Source organism: Callospermophilus lateralis, chromosome 1 (assembly GCF_048772815.1).
Source record: "Callospermophilus lateralis isolate mCalLat2 chromosome 1, mCalLat2.hap1, whole genome shotgun sequence".
Taxonomy (NCBI): Eukaryota; Metazoa; Chordata; class Mammalia; order Rodentia; family Sciuridae; genus Callospermophilus; species Callospermophilus lateralis.
In genome coordinates this window covers 1,569,544-1,588,356 of record NC_135305.1, presented here as the reverse complement: position 1 = coordinate 1,588,356, position 18,813 = coordinate 1,569,544, and the positions used below count along the sequence as shown (strand labels likewise).

At 57.8% G+C, this 18,813-nt stretch overlaps 1 protein-coding gene across 1 annotated transcript in view; it reads right to left on the bottom strand.

Annotated features, from left to right (window-relative positions):
• Ptprn2 (protein tyrosine phosphatase receptor type N2) overlaps nt 1-18,813 on the bottom strand; it is a 718,290-nt gene that overhangs the window by 3,663 nt on the left and 695,814 nt on the right. The window contains exons 18-21 of the mRNA XM_076835049.2: nt 10,380-10,499; nt 9,677-9,843; nt 4,708-4,761; nt 2,837-2,901 (exon numbers count right to left, since the gene is read on the bottom strand). Coding sequence (XP_076691164.2) covers nt 2,837-2,901; nt 4,708-4,761; nt 9,677-9,843; nt 10,380-10,499 — 406 coding nt within the window. The remainder of the gene's footprint in view (nt 1-2,836; nt 2,902-4,707; nt 4,762-9,676; nt 9,844-10,379; nt 10,500-18,813) is intronic.

The following is an 18,813-nucleotide window of genomic DNA, read 5'->3' as shown; positions in this document are numbered from 1 at the left end:
AGAAGGGGTGAGTGCACAGCCGCCAGGCTCCACACTGGGTTCCCGTCAGCTCTGCATCCCCACAGCCTCAGGCTGACCCAGCAACAGGCCCTCTTGGACCCTTTGAAAAACTGATGAATAGGAGAAAACTCTGGAGAGGAGATGTGGGGGACCAAGCAGAAGTGGAAAAGCAGGAGCTGGGCGCGTTCCTGCCTGAGAGCTAGCCCTTCAGCCAGAGGCAGCACTACCCGGGAAAAAATCCTGACCCCATCACGGGCTACCCGCCCCCCGCCCCCAGCTGCAACAGAAAAATGCGCAGAAGTGCTCGCCCTTTACTTGTCCGCCACCATCAAGTGGACCACGGCCCTATTTACTTTGATTTCAAAGCGCATTATTGTCCACTTGCTAATAAACCAGTCAGCAGAGAAAGAACTGAGTTACTCGGCAGGCCTCACGCAGGCCCTGGGCCTAATCCCTGAAAGGCCTGTGAACAAGGGCGCTGAGCTGCCGTGCAGCTGGGCGGCGCTGCAGGGCCGGGCGGCTGCACAGGAAAGCTCGGGAAGGCTTTCTTTGGTCCTTGTGCAATTCATTTCTTTTAAGATGGGGAAATGGGAAGAAAGGCTTCATGTCCAGGGTTTTGGGCCTTTGATCATTTGATGAAGGCTGGGACGGCAACGTGGGCCCCCAGCTTCTCAGGCCAGACAAAGACGGCCCTGGCCGCACAGGACAAAACCCCCTGTGGCCTCTTGGGGTGGCGCCTGGGAAAGGCCCACCTCAGCTGGTGAGGGGCCGCCTCCCTTTGATCTCTCCAGAGACCAGGGCGGCCAGGTCAGGGGATTTCACACCGCACACACCCCTGCCAGAGAAGGGGAGCAGGTCAGGGAGAGGGCGGGCGACCCAGCTCAGAGCCAGCCCTGAACCTGCCCGCTTCGGCCAGTTCCACATGGCTGGCTTGCATTGTTGAGAACTGCGTCCACGCTTCAAATGGAATTTGACATTACAGGCCACAGCGGAGCCAGCAAATGGCGCGCCAGGGCGCCGGACAATGGTGGGCCCCGCCCCGGCAGCGGAACCTACTGCCCTGCTTGCCCTCCAGGAGGTGAACTGGCTGCTGAAGGTCCAGGCTGCTTGCATGGATGGCCACCAGGCCGCCCAGTACAGGCCGGCCTCCTTGGCACCTGCTCAGGCTCCTGCGGTTTGGACTAGCAAATTTCCACTTCAGATGAGTGTCTACCAAGTAGCTCAGGATGGCACGCTATTTACAAAGAGCTGTAAGGTATTGCTTAGTAGGGCGGCCTGAGTTCTGCTCTGGGGTGATGGGAGGGAAATGTGTGTGTTCCTGAGAGAGAAGGCAGGCTGGGTGGTAAGGGCAGAAATAAACATTGTTGATACCCCTGAGCGCCAAGAACTGCAAATTTGTAAAGGAAAAGTTATTGAATGACTCAGCTGGATGAATGGGTAAGAAGAAAATGAAAAAAGAACTGAACTTTTGACTAAAAAGGTGAGGATTGCGTTACATCTTAAAACCAACACACCACTGCAGAGCAGGAGTGTCTGCATCTTGTCCTGGGGGCTTCCACGGCTTCGCCAGCCAACGAGTCAGGTGCCAAGCTGGTACTGGGTGTCCAGAAGCCGGGCTCCCTCTCTCCTGGGGCTGCAGAGCAAGGCTGAGCAGCTGGGTGCCATGCAGGGTGTGGCTTAGCCCTTGGGGGGGAGACGTGGGGTCCAGAGACCCTGCCCAGCACACAGTCCCGTTGTGCCTGGGTCTTATCTTAGCATGTCTTAAGCCTGGGCTAAAGATGGGCTCTATGTCTTTTCTTTCTTTTTGGCCAGTGAAGATGGAGTAAGGAAAACACCTACTTAACATTAATAGTAGAAACTGATTTCCACTGTCAGGTCTGCTCTGATGGCTGGGTGAAGGTGAAGAATGGCGTGTTCTGGGAGGCAGAGGCTCCGTCCTTGTGTCTGCCCATACGTATACATGTGTGAGCATATGTGCACGTTATCAGACGACGACTTGCTCACAGCTCAACAGAGGCTACAAAACGCCACCCGTCTCTTTGCCAGGTCCCACGGAGAGCTAGCGGGCACCACGAGAACAGCACAGTCCTTCCGACCCGAAGCAGCACTGCGTGCAGGAGGTGGTGCTCACCGGCCCCTTGGTGATGCCTCCTGCCTGGGCCTGGCAAGTGCCAGACCAGTTCCGCCCCTCCTCCTCCCTGTGATCACCACGGGCAGGCTGGCCTCAGGTGTCGCTGCACCCTGCCTTGACTGCAGTGTCCAGGGGTCCCCCGATAGACAGTGCTCCCCTTCTCGGAGGACAAAGAGCCACTGAACAATGTTAAGAGTATTTGGGGGCTGGGGATGCAGCACAGTGGAGGGGTCTGTCTAGGGTGTGCAAGGCTCTGGGTTCCACCCCAACACCCCAAAACAAAAACCCAACCCTCAAGACTGAGATAAGGTGGCTGGCACTGGTGACATTACTACCAGACTGGTAGGGCGACTCTAGAAGGAGACCTGAGCCACACTGTGAGCCACACTGTGGTCACCCTAGGCTGTCCAGCTTGCTGCAGCATTCAAAGACCCGAGATTGCCCTCTTCTGGTCCTAATGTTGCATCGAAGTGTGTGTGATTGATTCTTATCAGACCTACTATGTGCTCAGCACATTCAGGCTGACAGCAGAGCAGGAACCTCAGAAATAAGCCACGCCTGCTGCAGATAGCCTTCCTGTGATTCAGAGAAGGAACAATCGGCTGATTCTCTCCAAGGCCTCCTGTGAATATCACCCCCCGTGTTGCCATGGCAACACCATCCCATCTCTGAGCCACAACAAAGCAGCCAGACTGGCAGTCTCACCTTTGGCCATCTTATTGAGAACCATGTCAATCAGGACGTAGGTCCCGCTCCGGCCTGCACCATCGCTGTCAACAGAAGGAGAGAGAATGAGGTGCTGCCTGTCCGGTGACCCACGCACCGCAAAGCTCGCAGCGCTATCTCCTCTATGTTCAAGTGCTTGGGGAAGGGAAGGGGGCTGCGAATTAGAGGGGAGGAGGGGAGGAGGGGAGGGAGGGAGGGGGAGGCGGGCAGGAGGAGGGGGAGGGGGAGGCCGGCAGGAGGAGGGGGAGGGGGAGGGAGAGGGCCTTCTGCTGGGGCAGAAGGCAGGGCAGGAGCAGCCCTGGAGAGGGAGCCTGGGATTAGCCACCCTACTTGGTACACATTTGTCTCTTTCAAGACTTCTTCCCCCTCTCTTTGGCCAGAGGTGGGGTAAATTTTATCAGAAACAAAACAAAACAAAATGAAGAGGCAGTGGCTGTGTTGGAGGGGATGGGTTTACATCCAGAGCATCGGGGCACTGCCCCGCCTTGCGGGCCTGGCCTGGGCTGGGCTCTCCGGCCGCCCTCTTGCCGCAGAAACACACGTTTCATTTGTTACTTAATCGCATTCTCTAAAAAGTGTTCTCATTTCATCTCTTCCTCATCCCACCAGCTAAAATTGGAATATTTACCATCTGGACTAGCGTTGTAAAAATGTCTTGAATCATGTTTTAACAACAGCAAATTGAAAAAAGAGAAAGAAAAGTTTCTTTGCTGGGAGGAGAGTGCCCTGCTGCCGTGCCCTCCTCACAGGGAGCGCGTGGGCAGTTGCTCCCTGACCAGCACGGCCACCAGTGTGGACGGAGTAGATGCTCTCCCACCAAACGGCCACTGACAGTGGAGGACGCTTCTCATCTGCAGGCTCGGACAGTCATTGTGACCGCAAGGGCTCTGTGGCTGTGGCGCCCGCAGCTGCGGGCAGTCTTCACAGTGGAGCACCCCGTCTGGCCTCAGCAAGTGGCTGGGACAGCCGCAGTGGGAGAGATGGACCTTTGCACAAGCTTCACACACAGGAGACACAGCAGCCCAGGCTGTGGCAGGCCTCAGGTGGCCACAGGTGATCAGTGATGTGCCCCTGCAGAGCGCGTAGGCCGCAGACTCACTCTGCCAACCTCTCCACGGGGAGGCCGGCGCGCCCAGGGGCACCCAGGGGCCACTCACTCTTGCCTCTCCTCTGAACTGCAGATTTGGGGGTCCTTGATCTTTGGGGACAGATTTTCTTTTTATTCCACAGAAAGGAATGTTCAGTGAGATGGCTTTAGAAATCAGAGTCTGAGGTCTTCACCAAAACCAGGTGCACACGGAGTCTGGCAGGGGCAGAACCCTCGCTGAGCTTTCTCTGGCTGGATCTGTTCCAGCTGGTGGGGGTCTAACCTACTTAAGGGCATGGTCACTGGAATATTGCCCAAGAGCCCAGATTCTTGCAATAAGTGAGAGGTGGACATGTCTTTTGTAGGACAGGACTTGTCCCTGCTCATGACTGCCCTGGGCACTTCTCACAAAGGGCAAGACAATGCCACTCACTAAAAACCTACCAAAAATGTTGTCTCCATGGCAACATGACAATTTAACAAAAAATAATGTGGGCAGGACACCGACATTTGGAAATTATGGTACACAGCATAGAGCTTGCTAGAAAGAAGACACGTCAGGCAGCTAAGGGGGGTTCAGAGATGCACACACAGCCTCATTCAGCCAGAGGCACAGTGGATGATGCTTATAGCTCTGGTTTCCCTTAGGAATACCAGCAAGATATGCTCATCGAGCAATTAGAAAGTCCAGCTTCCGTATGGAGTGCACCGTTATTTTTTGAAATAGCAACACTTACTGATCCAGGTTAAAAGTCGTACTTGCCTGCAGTGAACAATGATTGGACAAGAACGGCCCCTGTAGCACTTGTTTACTTTTCTGAAATAAAAAGAGATATAAAAATTATAGTGATACACTAGGACTCTGTGATTCAAAACAACCAATCACCAAAGCAGAAAGTCCATATCATTGATATCATTGTAAAATAGTCTGTTGGACAAAGAAAATTAAAAATGACACATATCAGTTTAAAGATTTTTCCTTTCAACATAAACTCGTTGAGCAGAGCTTTGAAAACAATTCTCAACCCTGACCCCCTTTCCAGGTACCAGCGCCTGGGAGGGTCCTGCCCTGGCTCTCGCCCTCCCACGGGGCCTCCTCCCCCTTCTCCTCAGCTTCGGGGGGTCTGACCTCTGCATGTCTTGATGTTCCACTAAGACGGGGGGCGGGGGTTTGCAAGTCATGCTCAGGATCTCTCACAGCCTGTACATCCTATCGGGATGTGATATTACCAGATGGTCTGAAAGAAGCATCCAAAGACCCTATCTGACCTGTGGGTTTCAGGTGAGTGTATCTAAATGACGGAGAAATCACCATGGAATCCAGACAGTCTTTTCCATTTTTATAAATTTGAATATGTATAAAAATAGCTCCATTGTGCAGCTTTTAGATTAGAAGTTATGAAAATTAATAATGAGAATATATTTAAGATTTCATTAACTAACCTTTGTCCAAATCAGAGGGCTGACTTAAAATTGACTATATAAGATTCTAGGATTTTTTGTTTTTAAATTCAGTGAAACAAGGGAACATGTTCACATATTTCTTACTTGAGAAAATTAAAGACAGGATCTCAGTTTTACGGAAGGGAAAAATGGATGAAGGGATGTTTCTAGAATGTACTGCATGAACTCAAACAATGTAAGACTAAAGAAAAATGACAGTACAGAAAAAATATTTTCCCCTTGAACCAGAAATGGGAAAATCACTTTCTTTGCAAAGGCTTGCCTGTGGAGCAGCGGGGTGGCCAGCTGGAGGTGGAAATTCAATCGACGGCTGCCACAGAGCACCGGGTGGAGGGAGGGAGGTGAGTGCCGGCAACTGGCACTGAGTAGAGACTTCAATACCAGGCAGCCCTGCCACCAGAGGGTTCCTTTTTCCTACTTCCTCCACAGAGTAATAGGACGAGGTACTTCTGACGGGAGTCGGAGCCCCCAACCTGGACAGCGTAAGGTGAGTTGAGGGGGCAGGCTGCAGAGCCTAGATGAGATGCGCCCACCTGCAGATAGGTCGTGTTCAAAGCCTGTTCAGAGCACTTGATCTCGGCTGCTCTCTAGCCTGTGGAAATGGGCAGCATCTTCGTGCTGGTGGACCACCCAGAGAAGCCTTCAAAAAGGGAGGGCTTGGAGCGTGTAAGGCCAGCCAGCACTCTGGTGGTCAGGTCCTTCCTGCAGGGGCCCTTCCTGGCTTTGTACCCTGTGATGGTAAGGCTGGGGAGGTGACAAGTAAGAACGAAGCCACTGTGATCAATAGCACGTGCATGCCAGAACACCTCCAAGTTCTTCACCTTTGGAGACTAGACTGAGAGACACAGCCATGTGAACCTGCTGCTAAAATCTTGCACTGCTGATGTGGCTGTAAAGATGTCACAAGTAGACATGCACCTCAGAAAGAGGAATGTGAAGCTCACAGCTCATGAGAACTGTGCATGGGGCTGGGCATGGCTGGAACGTACAGGGCCCTGGGCTGCACCCCCGGCAGAAAAAAGACTGTGTACACGTGCCCATGTAGGCATGTGCGTATGTATCTGAGTATGTGTGCACACACGTGTGTATATGTGTGCACATGCCCATGTGCACGTGTACATGTATGTGTACTCAGCCAGAGTGTGCATGCATGTATGTACACACATGCATGTGTGTATGTATGTACCTGTGAGGATGTGTGCATGCATGTGTGTACAGGAGCACGTGCACAGGTTTGCACACACACATGAATGCATATGGGCACACAAGTAGGTGTGTACGTATATGTAGGTGTATGCACATCCGTGTATATATGCACACATGTGTGCATGTGTGTGCAGGTGTGTATATGCATGTGTGCTTGTGAGTACATGTGCGTGCATGTGTGTGTGTGCAAGATCAACCATCAGCTCTCCTTGGGGCTTCACTTTTAAAGTCTTTTCTCCCTCAGACAAATTTCTCGGTGCTGCGTCTGACTAACGTGAAGGCCTCAGCTCCACACCTGCAGGACCTTCTGCTCTATTCCAAGCTGGGCCACTGCTTGTAAGACGGAACACACTGCTCCATCAACAGGTTCTCTCACTCTGTCCTGATTGGGTCAAGCACAAAGAGAGGCTCGTTAAAAACAAGAGCCTGACGCCAGGGCCTTCTGCAACTGTGTGGGGTAAGGATGTGGGTCTGGGGGCCAGCAGCCATTTGCATCTGCTCAGCTGCCTGTCTGGCAGAGTGCTTCTGCCCTGGCTGGGTGAGGGGCACGTGAGCAGGAGGCGGAGGACGGGCCATGAGGCAGCGTCTCTCTTCTCCACCCGGGAGCCCTGTCTTCATCTGTGGCATACGAGATGTCCTTCTCTCCAGTAGGTTGTCACCAGCTGCCTCTGCAGGCCTTTGCAAGGGTTTGCTGTAACTTTAATGTCCACACCAGCTCCCTGCCCTGGGCCAGACCTATTACAGCCACCACGAGTGGTCTGGGGGGCATGGGTGGGAGTGTGCTGCAGTGACATGGCTCAGATCTTTATTTACAAAGAACCATGCACTCAGATCAGGGAACATCACAGACAGGAAAGCAAAACCATCGCATATGGACCCTAAGGGCTCGTCGGGTGGACCCCAGGTGCAGATGCAGATCGTTGGAGGAGATGAGCAACACACAGGGTCTCACTAGTGTCTCAGACAATCCCCAGTCAGCAGGGGGTCTCCACATCCAGGAAACCGGCGTTACTTATGCTTCCACAGGAGGCGTGTACCGAGAAGGAGCGGTTAGTGATACAAACCAACCCTTGGGCCACTGAGTGAGAAGAAACCGCCATGCAAACCAACAGCAAGCAAAGGTGAGGCCGTGAGAGGTTCAGAGGGTCCCCACATGTCCCTGCAGCAGACACAGTTTCCAATGATCACTTTTGTGACTATGCAACTGGGCTCATATTACTAGCTGCAACATCACAAAAATGACACTGGCCACCGCTAATGAGCTGGCAAAGTAAGGCTTTGTCCATGTTTACAGTGAGCAGCGTTAGTGAATGCTATGGCACACAGCAAGAGGTGCAGGAGAGAGGGAGAGAGGACAGACAGCGGGAGAGAGGTTCTCCAAGCGAGGCCTCCCGTGTGATGCTAATTACCCCTTAGCAGTTCTCTGTAGAGTGTAAATGGTCTCCCTCTGGGCTCCAGGAACAGTTAATTACACATCTCAGGAGCCTGATGCACACACCAGGCCGGGGAGAGAAGCTCTGTCTGTCGCTCAGAGGTGAGCAACCCTGCACCCTGCACCCTGCATCGCAGGCGTCTCCAGACACAGCTGCTGGCACTCGGCTGCTGCACAGAGAACCACCTTCCGGAGATGCACATCTGGGTGTGTCGCCACTGGTGCCCACTGTCCAGGGAAGGTGCGGCCGGCCTGACTGGACTCCTGGTCCTGCCAGACACGGCCAGCAAGGACAGCTGACCCTCCCCAGACGGTCATACCGGGCTAGAAGTTTGCTTTCTTTTCGATTTAACAAAGACTTTCTTGGGCCACGTGTTCTCAGACCCTGGAGCAAGGGAGTTTGGGGAAACCATTTTTCTTTGCGATGTGTTTGGAACCCTGAGGTTTGGGTATGGGTATGTTCCGTTCCATATATGGATACAGACACGTGCCCATATGCATATATGTCAACCACACAGGATGAGCTTAGAGACAGAGTGCCGGCATGAGTGGCCGCCTCTCAGCTTCATCCATTTTGCTGGTAATGACTGGTTTGAAGATGACCTCAGGAACCCAGGTGAGATTCCACGGGGCACGTCTTTGTGCACTGAGAAGACATATGCAGTGGCCAGGAAACTGGGGAATGGGCAGCAGCTCAGGGCTCTAGGTCCATCTCTGGGGTGGGGACAGAATTGGATGGGAGTCACTGAGCGTATGTGACAGATGTGACACCAAAGTCCCTCCTTGAGCTCTTTCACATGCTATCTGACCCAAAGAGCAATCGAGAAAAAAATGTTGTAATTATTTCAAATGGACCAGAAGGCAAAAGAAATCGTGTCATAACCAACTGTAGCCTCCACCTGCAAAATCTGCAGAGGAGCTGGCCCTGTCAAGGTGACAGTGGCCCCCAGGGCCACACAGAACACTGCTCTTGGGGTCCTGCCATGTGGGGCTAGGACGCGCCTCGCCTTCACTCTGCTCCTTGCCCGAGTGCCTCCGAGGAGGGTGCTGCCTGCCCCGCGCCTGGCTGTGGTGCTGCTGCCTGAGGCCACCGCAGGCCCCACGTGAGCGACTGCGGCCACCCCTGAGACTGCAGCCCCACTCCCTGCGCATGGGCTTGCTGTGCTGCGCTGCTGATCTCTTCCTGCCACCGCCTTGCGTTTGTGCAGCAGAACAGCACACGCTTCAGGACAGCTCGTGGGGCGACTGGCCAACTGCCCGAAGGACAGCCACTGAGAACGCAGCCGCGAGCCCACTGTGCCCAGGCTCTTGCCTGAGACAGTCCACCCCAGAATCCAGCCACCTTATTAAGCTTCACCCCAGCCGCCGGGCGGAGGGCCCAGCTCGCCACACAGGCCTCACATCCTCACGTTGGGGCTGTCGGCTGAACCAAGGGCCACCTTCCCACCATGTTAAGGTGTCCGCCTCGCCACTAACCAGCACCAAGGCTGGAGGACAGCGGCAGGTCCCCCACCTCTTGCCCCAGAGGATGCCCAGAGCTGGAGCCACCCAGACACGGGATCTGGTGCCAGCCCGTGCCCTGCTGCCTGGTGTCACCCTCTGGCTACATTGGCTGCCGGCAGCTCTTTACCTGCGGAAGTCCAGGAGTGCCCCTGTGGAGGAGGGGACGCCCCGGTCATACCAGCTCAGGAAGTGGAACTGGGTCACGGTGCGCGTCTGCCGGGTCTGCAGGTTCTTCAGGTAGAAGCTCCTCACCAGGAAATCCTCGCACCAGATGTGCTCCGAGACCAGGTTGACCTGAGGGGGAGGGGACAGGAGGGGACGGGACAGGCCAGGCATCGTGAGTCACACGCGCCCGCACCCCTCGCTGCCGTTGGGGCGGAGGGGCGTCTTACAACATGACAGCTGCTGCAGCTCAGCCTTGGCTTGGCCTGATGCTTCCCTCTGCTCTGAAATCACCTGTACAGACACCGGGAAGCCCCTGGCCCGGGCAAGGGGCCCCTCGGTCCTCGGGACAATGGCCGTGCTCTCTGTGGAAGGAGGTCCTGCCTGGGTGGCCGGGAGCAGGATTGACCATCCTGGAGGTGGGTGTGCTGCTTATCCTGCCAGTGCTTGGGTCTACACTTCAGATGCGGGGACACACGGTGCACCCCAGAGTCCGGGCCGCAACCACACAGCCATGTGGCACCTAGACCCCTGAGGACCTGTGGTGCTGCCTGCCCTGCGTGGCCCTGCCTCTGCCTAGTGGACAGGACTGGTCAGCTGCTGGCAACCTCACCCAGCAGCCGGGGCACATGCTCCTCCCTGGGGACGCAGGCACCCTCCCTCGGTACCTCGTAGAAGTGGTAGAGGTTGGCGCCTTCGTCCGGCCAGTAGTGGTGGCTCTGGCGCACCCCGTTCTCCGTGAGGGGCGTCAGCATGACGATGACAGCACAGCCGCTCTCCCACACCATCTGCGGACAGAAAGGCGGGCCCAGGTGAGGCTCCGTCACACGTGCCGCACCGTGCTAAGGGACAGGCAGTGAAGGGACGCTGCACTCCCAGACACCTGTTGCCACGGGGCAGTGTCTGCCCTCCGCTCTGGTCTCGCCACGCGTTCTGTGGGATGTGGGAGCCAGCGAGCCCCCCCACGTGGCCCCTCCACGGTTCCACGCCAGCCATGTGCCTGCCCGACCTTCGGTCTGTAAAGAACACTTTCTACCACGCGACACAAGCAGAGATCTGTCACCACAGTTATTTTTCGGTGGTTGTCATTACTTTGCTGGGCCAGAGAAACAGTCCACCCTGCGGACCTGCAGAGCCATCGGGAGCGGCTGAGAGGAGGCTTTCCAAAGCACACTATAGACTCACAGCAGCATATCTCAGCAGGGTTCAAATCAAAGCAGACCCCAAGCTGATTTTGCCCTTTGTCCTGGCCACACGGGACAGCCCCAGACCCAGTGAACAGAGCGTGCCCGCCACCTGGGCAGCACAGTCCTCCCGCGCCCTCTCGCAGAGGTGGCCTGCCACCGGGGGCGTGAACCAGTGTGCCCAGGGTGGCCGGCTCGTCCCCATCACGGGAGAACTGCTCTCCTGCACGGGTCACATTTCCCACAAGGCTTCACAGAGACGTTGACAAGCATTTGTGCTTGGACGCGAGTCCGTATCTGAGAGCTTCCATTCCTTTGAAATACAAATATAAAAATCCAGTTATGATCTTGTTATTTAAGAATCCACATCTCACCTATGAAAAGGCTTGTCCATCATAGCTCCTGTTACTAAATTCCCCCGTCAGATCACATTTTAAAATCAGGCTTGTGCGTGTTGTTTTCCTCTGTTAATGCTACTTATTTCCCCATGGGATAGAAACAGCTGATTTCCCTGGGGTGCCTCACTGCCTGCTACCTACGTTGGGATTTAATGGGACCTCCTGAGATATTGGCCGAAATCCCACAGTCGAAGTGAATCTCGCGTGAGCCAGGAGCTTCCCTGGGCCTCTGTGCCAGTCGGGCAAGAAGGGCCGGGCGTGCTCTCTGCCTTCAGACCTGCTCCCCGTCTGCACGCCCGTCACGCGGCAGTTTAATGTGCCCTTAGAAAGCCAAGAAGCTCGTCGGAGCCATTACGGAAATGAGGAGAAACACGGGTTTTATGAGTGTAATAAAAACACAACGATCTAGACCATAAACTAATCACCAGCACCCCGCTGGTGCCGCCCAAGTGTGACGTTGGGGACCTGCCGCGGCAGAGGGGCCTTGCAGCCAGGGGCTCTCGCAGCTCACGGTGGTAGCATTGGGAGCCCGCCTGGCTCTCTGAAGAGGTGCTCAAGATTAAATCCAAACAACTCCATAAACTACGGTCCCAGCCTCCCACGGTGCCCTGGGGTGACGCTTCTCCTCAGGTCTGTGTAAGAGCAGAGAAGGGGTCACCAGATACCCAGGCAGCTGCGTGGGGTCCCAGTGCCACGAGGTGCTCACGGACCTGCCGAGGTTTTCTGGTGTCCCAACCTGGGGGAGCCAGGGCACCTCTCACTAGCTCCCACCGTCACCCACGTGCCGCCAGCTTAGCCTCAGAACGTGTTGAAGGAACTTGACGGTTGGCGAGAACAGAGAAAGAACCTGGTCCACCAGGTCTCACTTCCTCCCTCTTCACCCCAGGCTTGGTCTGCAACAGGCAGGACGTGAGGTGCTGCTGCCCGTGGCCGGGGAGGGGGACACCGTGCCATGCACCTTGAGAGAGCTGAACTTCCTCCTTGGACGTAGGTGATGACCTGGAGTCCCTGTTCAATCTAGCGCCGTCCCTGGAATAGGCCGGAATGAAACTAGAGAGCGACAGGCTGACTCAGGAATGGCAGTTTCCGGACTTCTGTTAAGTATCTGAGAACACTCGTGGTCTGCACTCTGCTATCTGACCTCTGACTGAGCCATGTGCCAGGCCCGAGGCTGGAGACTCGATGGGGACAGGCAGGGCTGGTGCTATGGTGCCTAGAGGCACCTGTGGTGGCCCTCAGACCCCCTCCGCTTGCAGACTTTCAGGGGGTTATTTTTCCCAGGCAGGAAGCAGGGTCCTCTGTGCCCTGATCCAGATGAAGCTGCGATGCAGACTGTGAGTGAGCTTGGGCACAGACCCCACCTGTGAACGGCTGGTGCTGTGCTCGGAGGACTGAGGTCCCCCAGACGTGCCGGCTCCTCTGCTCAGAGCCCACCTCTGTGAGCCTGGGCGGGGAAGGGCAGAGGGTCTCCCCCATTCCTCACAGTGGCTGGGTTCCAGGGGCTCTCTTGGTGTGAGACCAGGGCTAAGCCCGCTGCCCATCCCGGGGAAGCGCCAGGGCCAGAGACTGGTGATGGATGCAGAAGAACTGGAGTAGCTCAGACAGTTCGCCTGCGCATGGGAAATGTGGGCTGGTGCTGCCCAAGTGTGACGTTGGGGACCTGCTATTTGAGCCAGCTCACTGGCGATTAGAGCCTGGAGCTCCCTGCTGAGGCTGGACTATCCTCTCCAGTTGTGCTGAAGTGGCGCCTGGTGCCTGTGTGTGGCCCCTGGAAGGCCATCTGTTTGTTTTGGTACTGAGGGTGGACTCTGGGGCATGCTGCCACTGCGCTGCCACCCTGGGCCTTCAATTTTATTTTGAGACAGGTCTCCTATGTTGCGCAGACTGGCCTCAAGCTTGGGACCGCCTTGCCTCGGGCCCCGAGCTGCTGGAGTTCCAGGCGTGTGTCCCTGAGCCCGGCTAGAAACAGGGCGTTGCAGGTGTGATGAGTGAGACGAGGCCCTACCAGAGGGGCTGGTCCTAATCCAGCCTGATGTCCTTCGCACAAAGAGGGCCACACCAGGCCAAGGCAGGGCCCAGGGCGGACCACGCCAGGGCAGGCACGGACGGGGCGAAGCTGCCACAAGCCAGGGCCCCCGAGGCGCCTGAGCTGGAGGAGCAGGACCTGCCCTGGGGCTCTGTAGGAGTGCCCTGCTCACTCCTGGGTCTGGGACTTGGGCCTCCGGCACTTGAGAATGCACCTCGGTTGCTGTGAGCCGGCCTGTTCACTGTTCCAGCAGCCCGAGCCAACCAGCACACCCCGGACACTGCCGCCCAGCAGAACTTGGCAGGCGGGGGCATCAGAGTCAGGGGGAGCAGGAGGGGCCCGGGTCCACCTGCTCAGGGCCCTCCTTGAGCACTGAATATCTCACCAGCAAACACAGAGGAGCCCGCTAGAACATGGCCCAGGAACCCAACCAACGCTCCTCCAAAGGAGACCCTGGTGGTGGCCACCAGCGCTGCATACAAGGGGACACCAGGCAGGCGCAGACCACAGGACTCCACTGCACTGTCCGAGGTCAGGAAGCAGCACAGGCCTGAGGTGCAGAGAACGGACAGGGCCTGGGAAAACTCAGAGGCTCCTCAGGGCTGTCGCGGTTCTGGGTACCTGTGCAGCAGCCCTAAGTCCCTCCCTGGAGACAGCTGCCTCCCACGTGCACCGTGGCCACGAGCAGATTTTATGGGTGGGCGGTGGTGGGCACAGCAGGATGCGCCTGAGCCGCAGGGGCGATCCTGCCATTCAACACGGTGGCCTGGAGGGCCGAGCCCGACCTGCCAGGCGGAGGGTGGAGGACGCAGGCCCCGGCACAGAAGAGAGCTGAGCAGGCCACTGGCATGGCGGCAGGGGCCGAGGCTGGGCGGAGGCTGGGCGAGGGAGGTGGCTGCAGGGTAGAGGTCTAGGCTGTGTGAGGAGCAGGCTCTGGAGACCTGGTGGCAGCAGGACTCCTGCTCAGTGTCGGGTCCTGGGCATCCGTGAGCAGGTGGACTGTTCTGCACCCCACACAGCCAGAGGAGAGGGGCCTGTGGGTCTGTCTGCACCGGCCTCACCAGGTGCACCTACATCAAACGGCAGCTGCACACCTCGATCAGACACACTGCCTAGACTGTGTGATACGCCCCGCCCACCCTGCCTTATCTCATCTGTGTCTCCACATCTTTCTTCCTCCAAATTGTTGTCTCCTGAAGACTCGTTCCTACTCTGGAGCATGCACTGGAGTGATTTATTACAGCCGACGCTTAATTGAAAGAGGTGACTTGAGGCCAGGCCATCAGTGGCCTGTGCACAGGGTCCTCCTGGGCTGCGTGACCGCAGAGACTGGCTCTGTTCTTTGAAGTGGGTGTGCCTGCCTGTGTGCTGGAGCTGCTGGTGGGGCAGACAGCCCTCGCCAGAGAAGGCAGAGTGTCCCCGGGCCCCAACCCGGCCCACTCTCCTGCAGAGAAGCTGCAGGTGGACGCAGGGAACTCTGAACAGCAAGGTGTCCATCCTGAAGAGTCACAGACACGCTTGTCACGCCTGAGGAGCCCATGGTAGCTGTGGGGCAGAGCACACAACCCCTTCCCAGCCTGCATAGTCAGCCCAGGCATGGAGCCCAAGCCTCTGGGGCCCTGGTCCTTCCAGGACTGAATGCGGTGTCAAGCCCAGAGTTTTGTAGAGGAGGAGGGTTGAAGGGTGGGGTGGGGGAGAGAGGAGGAGGAAGGAGGGAGGAGAAGGAGGGGGGGAGGGAAGGTGACAAGGTGGGGTGGGAGAGAGGGGGAGGAGGAGGGGGAGGGAAGAGGAAGAGGGGGGAGGAGGGAGGAGGAGGGGGAGGAGGGAGGAAGAGGATGGGGAGGGAGGAGGAGGGAGGGGAGGAGGGAGGAGGGGGAGGAGACAGGAAGAGGAGGAGTGAGGAGGGGAAGAGGGAGGAGGAGGGGGAGGGAAAGGAGGAGGAGGAGGGAGAGGATGGGAGCTCCTGCCATGTTCCAGCTCAGCAGGAATCTTGGGAGATGTCTTTCTAATTCCAATTCCCATGTCCACAGGAGGACTGCCATGGCCACCAAGGCAGTGGTGGACACATCCCAGATCACAGTCACAAACCCCAGCCTCGGGTGAGGTGATGGGACCAAAGCTTTCCTTTGCTTTCCCAGGTTTGGAGATGTAGGGGAATCCAGCGGGCCACACTGGAGACGGCCGTCCTGGGGACTCTGGGGCGCGGCCAAAGCACAACATCTGCAGGTGAAGAATCCAGTTTTCCTCTGTCTGGGTTCCCCTTGATCCAGTGACGTCTCCACATCAGCCTGCTCCGGGGGACCTCCCGCGCTTCTTCCCCCAGTTCCTCAGTGTCTGCCCACGGCCAGAGGCCAGATGAGAGAGCACCTGAGCTGACCCCTGAAGAAAGAGGGCCTGGGCAGGCTGGGCAGCAGGGCAAGCCTGGACGCTCCACGTCAGGCCAGGCCGCCATTGCAGGCTGCCGTTGAGGCTGCCAGAGGCCAGGTCTGTCCACTGAGGGGCATCAAGTGCAGCTGCAGGTAGGAGGCCATGAATCAGCCTGGCAGCCTGGAGGCCACCCCAGTGGGGTCACATGCTGTTAATGGGGTGGGAGGGACCCTTGCCCCCACCGAGGTAAGCGGCCTTCTCTGGAGGCCCGATGGGAGGCTCTCGGTGGTGCCATTGACAGTAGCCACACGATGGCCGTCTCTGGCTGATTAAGACAGCCTGGCCAGCAGGGGTGCCCACGGGAGACCCATGCCGCAGCTAACGGCCACAGGGCACAGAGGTGGCTGACCTGGCTGTGGGAACTGGTGCGCTGAGGCTGTGGCGACAGTGAGCTCTTCACACTGTGCTTTGACCCTGGGAAGAAGGAGGTCCTCTGGGTCTCCCGGGGCACTCAGCTCCGGTGTCGAGACTCAGCTGGGCGGAGGCTGCGCAGGAGGACCTGGACTCAGCAGGCTCCGGCTCTGGGAGGGAGAGAAGCCAGGCCACGCGAGCACCTCACAGGATGCCTTCAGAGGGCGGACACTAGCGATGGACGGGGGACTTTCTTCCTGGTGAACGCTGCTGGTGGCAGTAGAGCAGACCCTGACTGGGCACTGCTGAGTGCACTGGCCGGGAGAGGGCCTCCTCCCATGTCAGCCTGAACCAGCCTGTTGGCCGATGGGCTGGGCAGTGCTGGGGGCTCCAGCTGCCCTGGGCTCAGCCACCTGCACAGCGCTAGGCAGGACGACGCTGGCATCTGGGCGTGACTGCCCGGTTCCTGCCCAGGTGCCTGGGATGATACCCTCCGGCATCCCCATGTCCTCACCTGCCCTGACTTTACGCTCCACATCTGCAGACACTGGCCATGCACCCAGGTGGCAGGCCACGCTGCCTCCACCCTGCTCAGACCACTGTGCACCTCTGGGACACACCAGGGTGATGAAGCCACCCAGCACTCCACTGCCAGCTCACCTGCGTGTGCAAGGAGGCACAGCCCACAGCCGGGCCTTCAGCCACGTGGCTGCTCTGGCAGGCGAGGGTGGAATGACAGAGCCTGGAGGCCACTGGCCCTTGCCCGCCCAGCGGTCCTGGGGACACCTGCAGAGGCCTTTCCACAGGCGCTGCCCGGCCTGGCAGGAGGCTCAGCACCTGGGTTGTCAGGTGTAGCTCAGGCAGCTGGCCGGGAGCGGGGTCTGCAGCCCACGCTGCGGCACTGTGCGCTCTCATCCTGTCCCTCTGGAGTCACGTCCCGCCCAGTCGCTGGCCTCTGCACTGCTAGGAGCCATGTGGCAGAACCCTTGTCACAGCTGCCCTGGCTGCTGTGGCTCCTGGAGCTGCTTTCCACGGAGCTGGCCGCGACACCCGCTTTGTCCTGTGGCGAAAGGCTCGGCAGGCTCGGTCACGGCTCCTCAGCCACAGCTCAGAGGCCGCTTCTAGAAAGTCCTCACTTCCCACACCCAAGTGCCGTCCCGGGAAGCATCACTCCCACCTGGTGCCCACATCTGCTTCCGACGTCCGTGGGCACCCTCGCGTGGGCCCTCTGAATGTGTCCTCCCCGTGTGGGCACTGGGACGGCTGGTGCCCCTTCCCCATGGGGCCAGGCGGGACTAGAGCCGAGCCAGGTAAGCATGGACACACCAGGGTGATGGGGACACACCAGGGTGATGCTCCTGCCCAGACCCCGAGGTTGGCAGAGCGAGCTCCCTGCAGAGAGGGCGTCTTCAGAGGAAGGTCACAGGACCCACGTGCATTCCAAGCACGGGGATTGGGTCAGCCGCCTTCTCCTCTCCCTCCCCTCACTCCACAGCTGGGGGACACCATGGAGTGCAGGTGCGGCCCTGGGTGTCGGCCCACCTGGGAGGTGCTTTAGAAATCCTGAATGAAACACACCCCAGAAGGCAGGCAGACGTGCCTGACCTGGAAGGACCTGGAGTGCAGCCGCCGTCCTGCAGAGAGGGCCAGGCCTCGCTGGGCCGTCTCGAGACGCAGAGGATCCACGTCATGTGGCCCAGGCTGTCCCACGTCCTTACTCCCCCAGCCATGTGTGTTTGCTTTAAAATACAATTATTTCTAAGTAGTTCACTCCTTTCTGGGGAAGCCTGGCTCAGTGGCTCTGTGAGGAGGCGTGGGGTTCAGGGGAATGGCTTAGAAGGGATGATGGGGAGATTTCTCTTCCTCCGGACCAGAGCTGGCCCTCGGCACCTGTGGGCTCTGCATCTGAAAATTCAACCAGCCACGGACGGAAACTATTTGAAAAAAGCCTGTGTTTGTGCTGAAGGGGCACTGGGCCTTCCTGTCACCGTGTCCCGACGACCCAGTGTGACATCTGTCTACGCAGCCTGCACACTGTCCCGGCGTCATAAGTAGCCAGGGGTGATCCGGAGCATCTGGGAGGGCCTGGGGGTCACGGGAGCACACTGTCACTCACACCAAGGACTTGAGCCTCACGGGTCTTGGTACCAGGGAGTGGGAGGGAGCCAGGTCCTGCCCGATCCCAGTGGAGATTGCACATCTGCTCTTGTTTTAAAAACATACATCCAACTTTTGAAAATAAAATTCTTGAAATGCATACAGTGCATGAGGGGAGATTCTACTGGACTGCAGAGTCCGTGGGGGCCCCTCTGTCGTCTTCTAGAACATTCTGGGTTTTGCTTGGAGGCAGCTGCGCCCAGCAGGGGGCTGGGGACAGGCTGCTCAGGGGGCTGAGGGGGCCCGGCTGGTGCCTGAAGCCCTGCAGGGTGGTGAGGGTGGACACCGGCCGTGCTGAGCGTGAGCTCGGCATAGCGGGGAGGCCGTCCTTCCAGCTCTCCTGCCCTGGCTGCTGCTGTTGTCCTGCTGAGGGACTTGGGCACCTAGGCTCTGCCTGCGCCTCCTCCACACCCCGAGACTCTCCCGTGTCCTGCGGTGTCCTGTCACGTGGTCAGGCGGTCCCTTGGGATGCTCAGTACAGGTCTCCTCTCTTCCTGCTGCTGCCTTGGGGAGAAGGTCCCGCCAGGACCTGTGGATGGATCTCATTTGGGAACAGCAT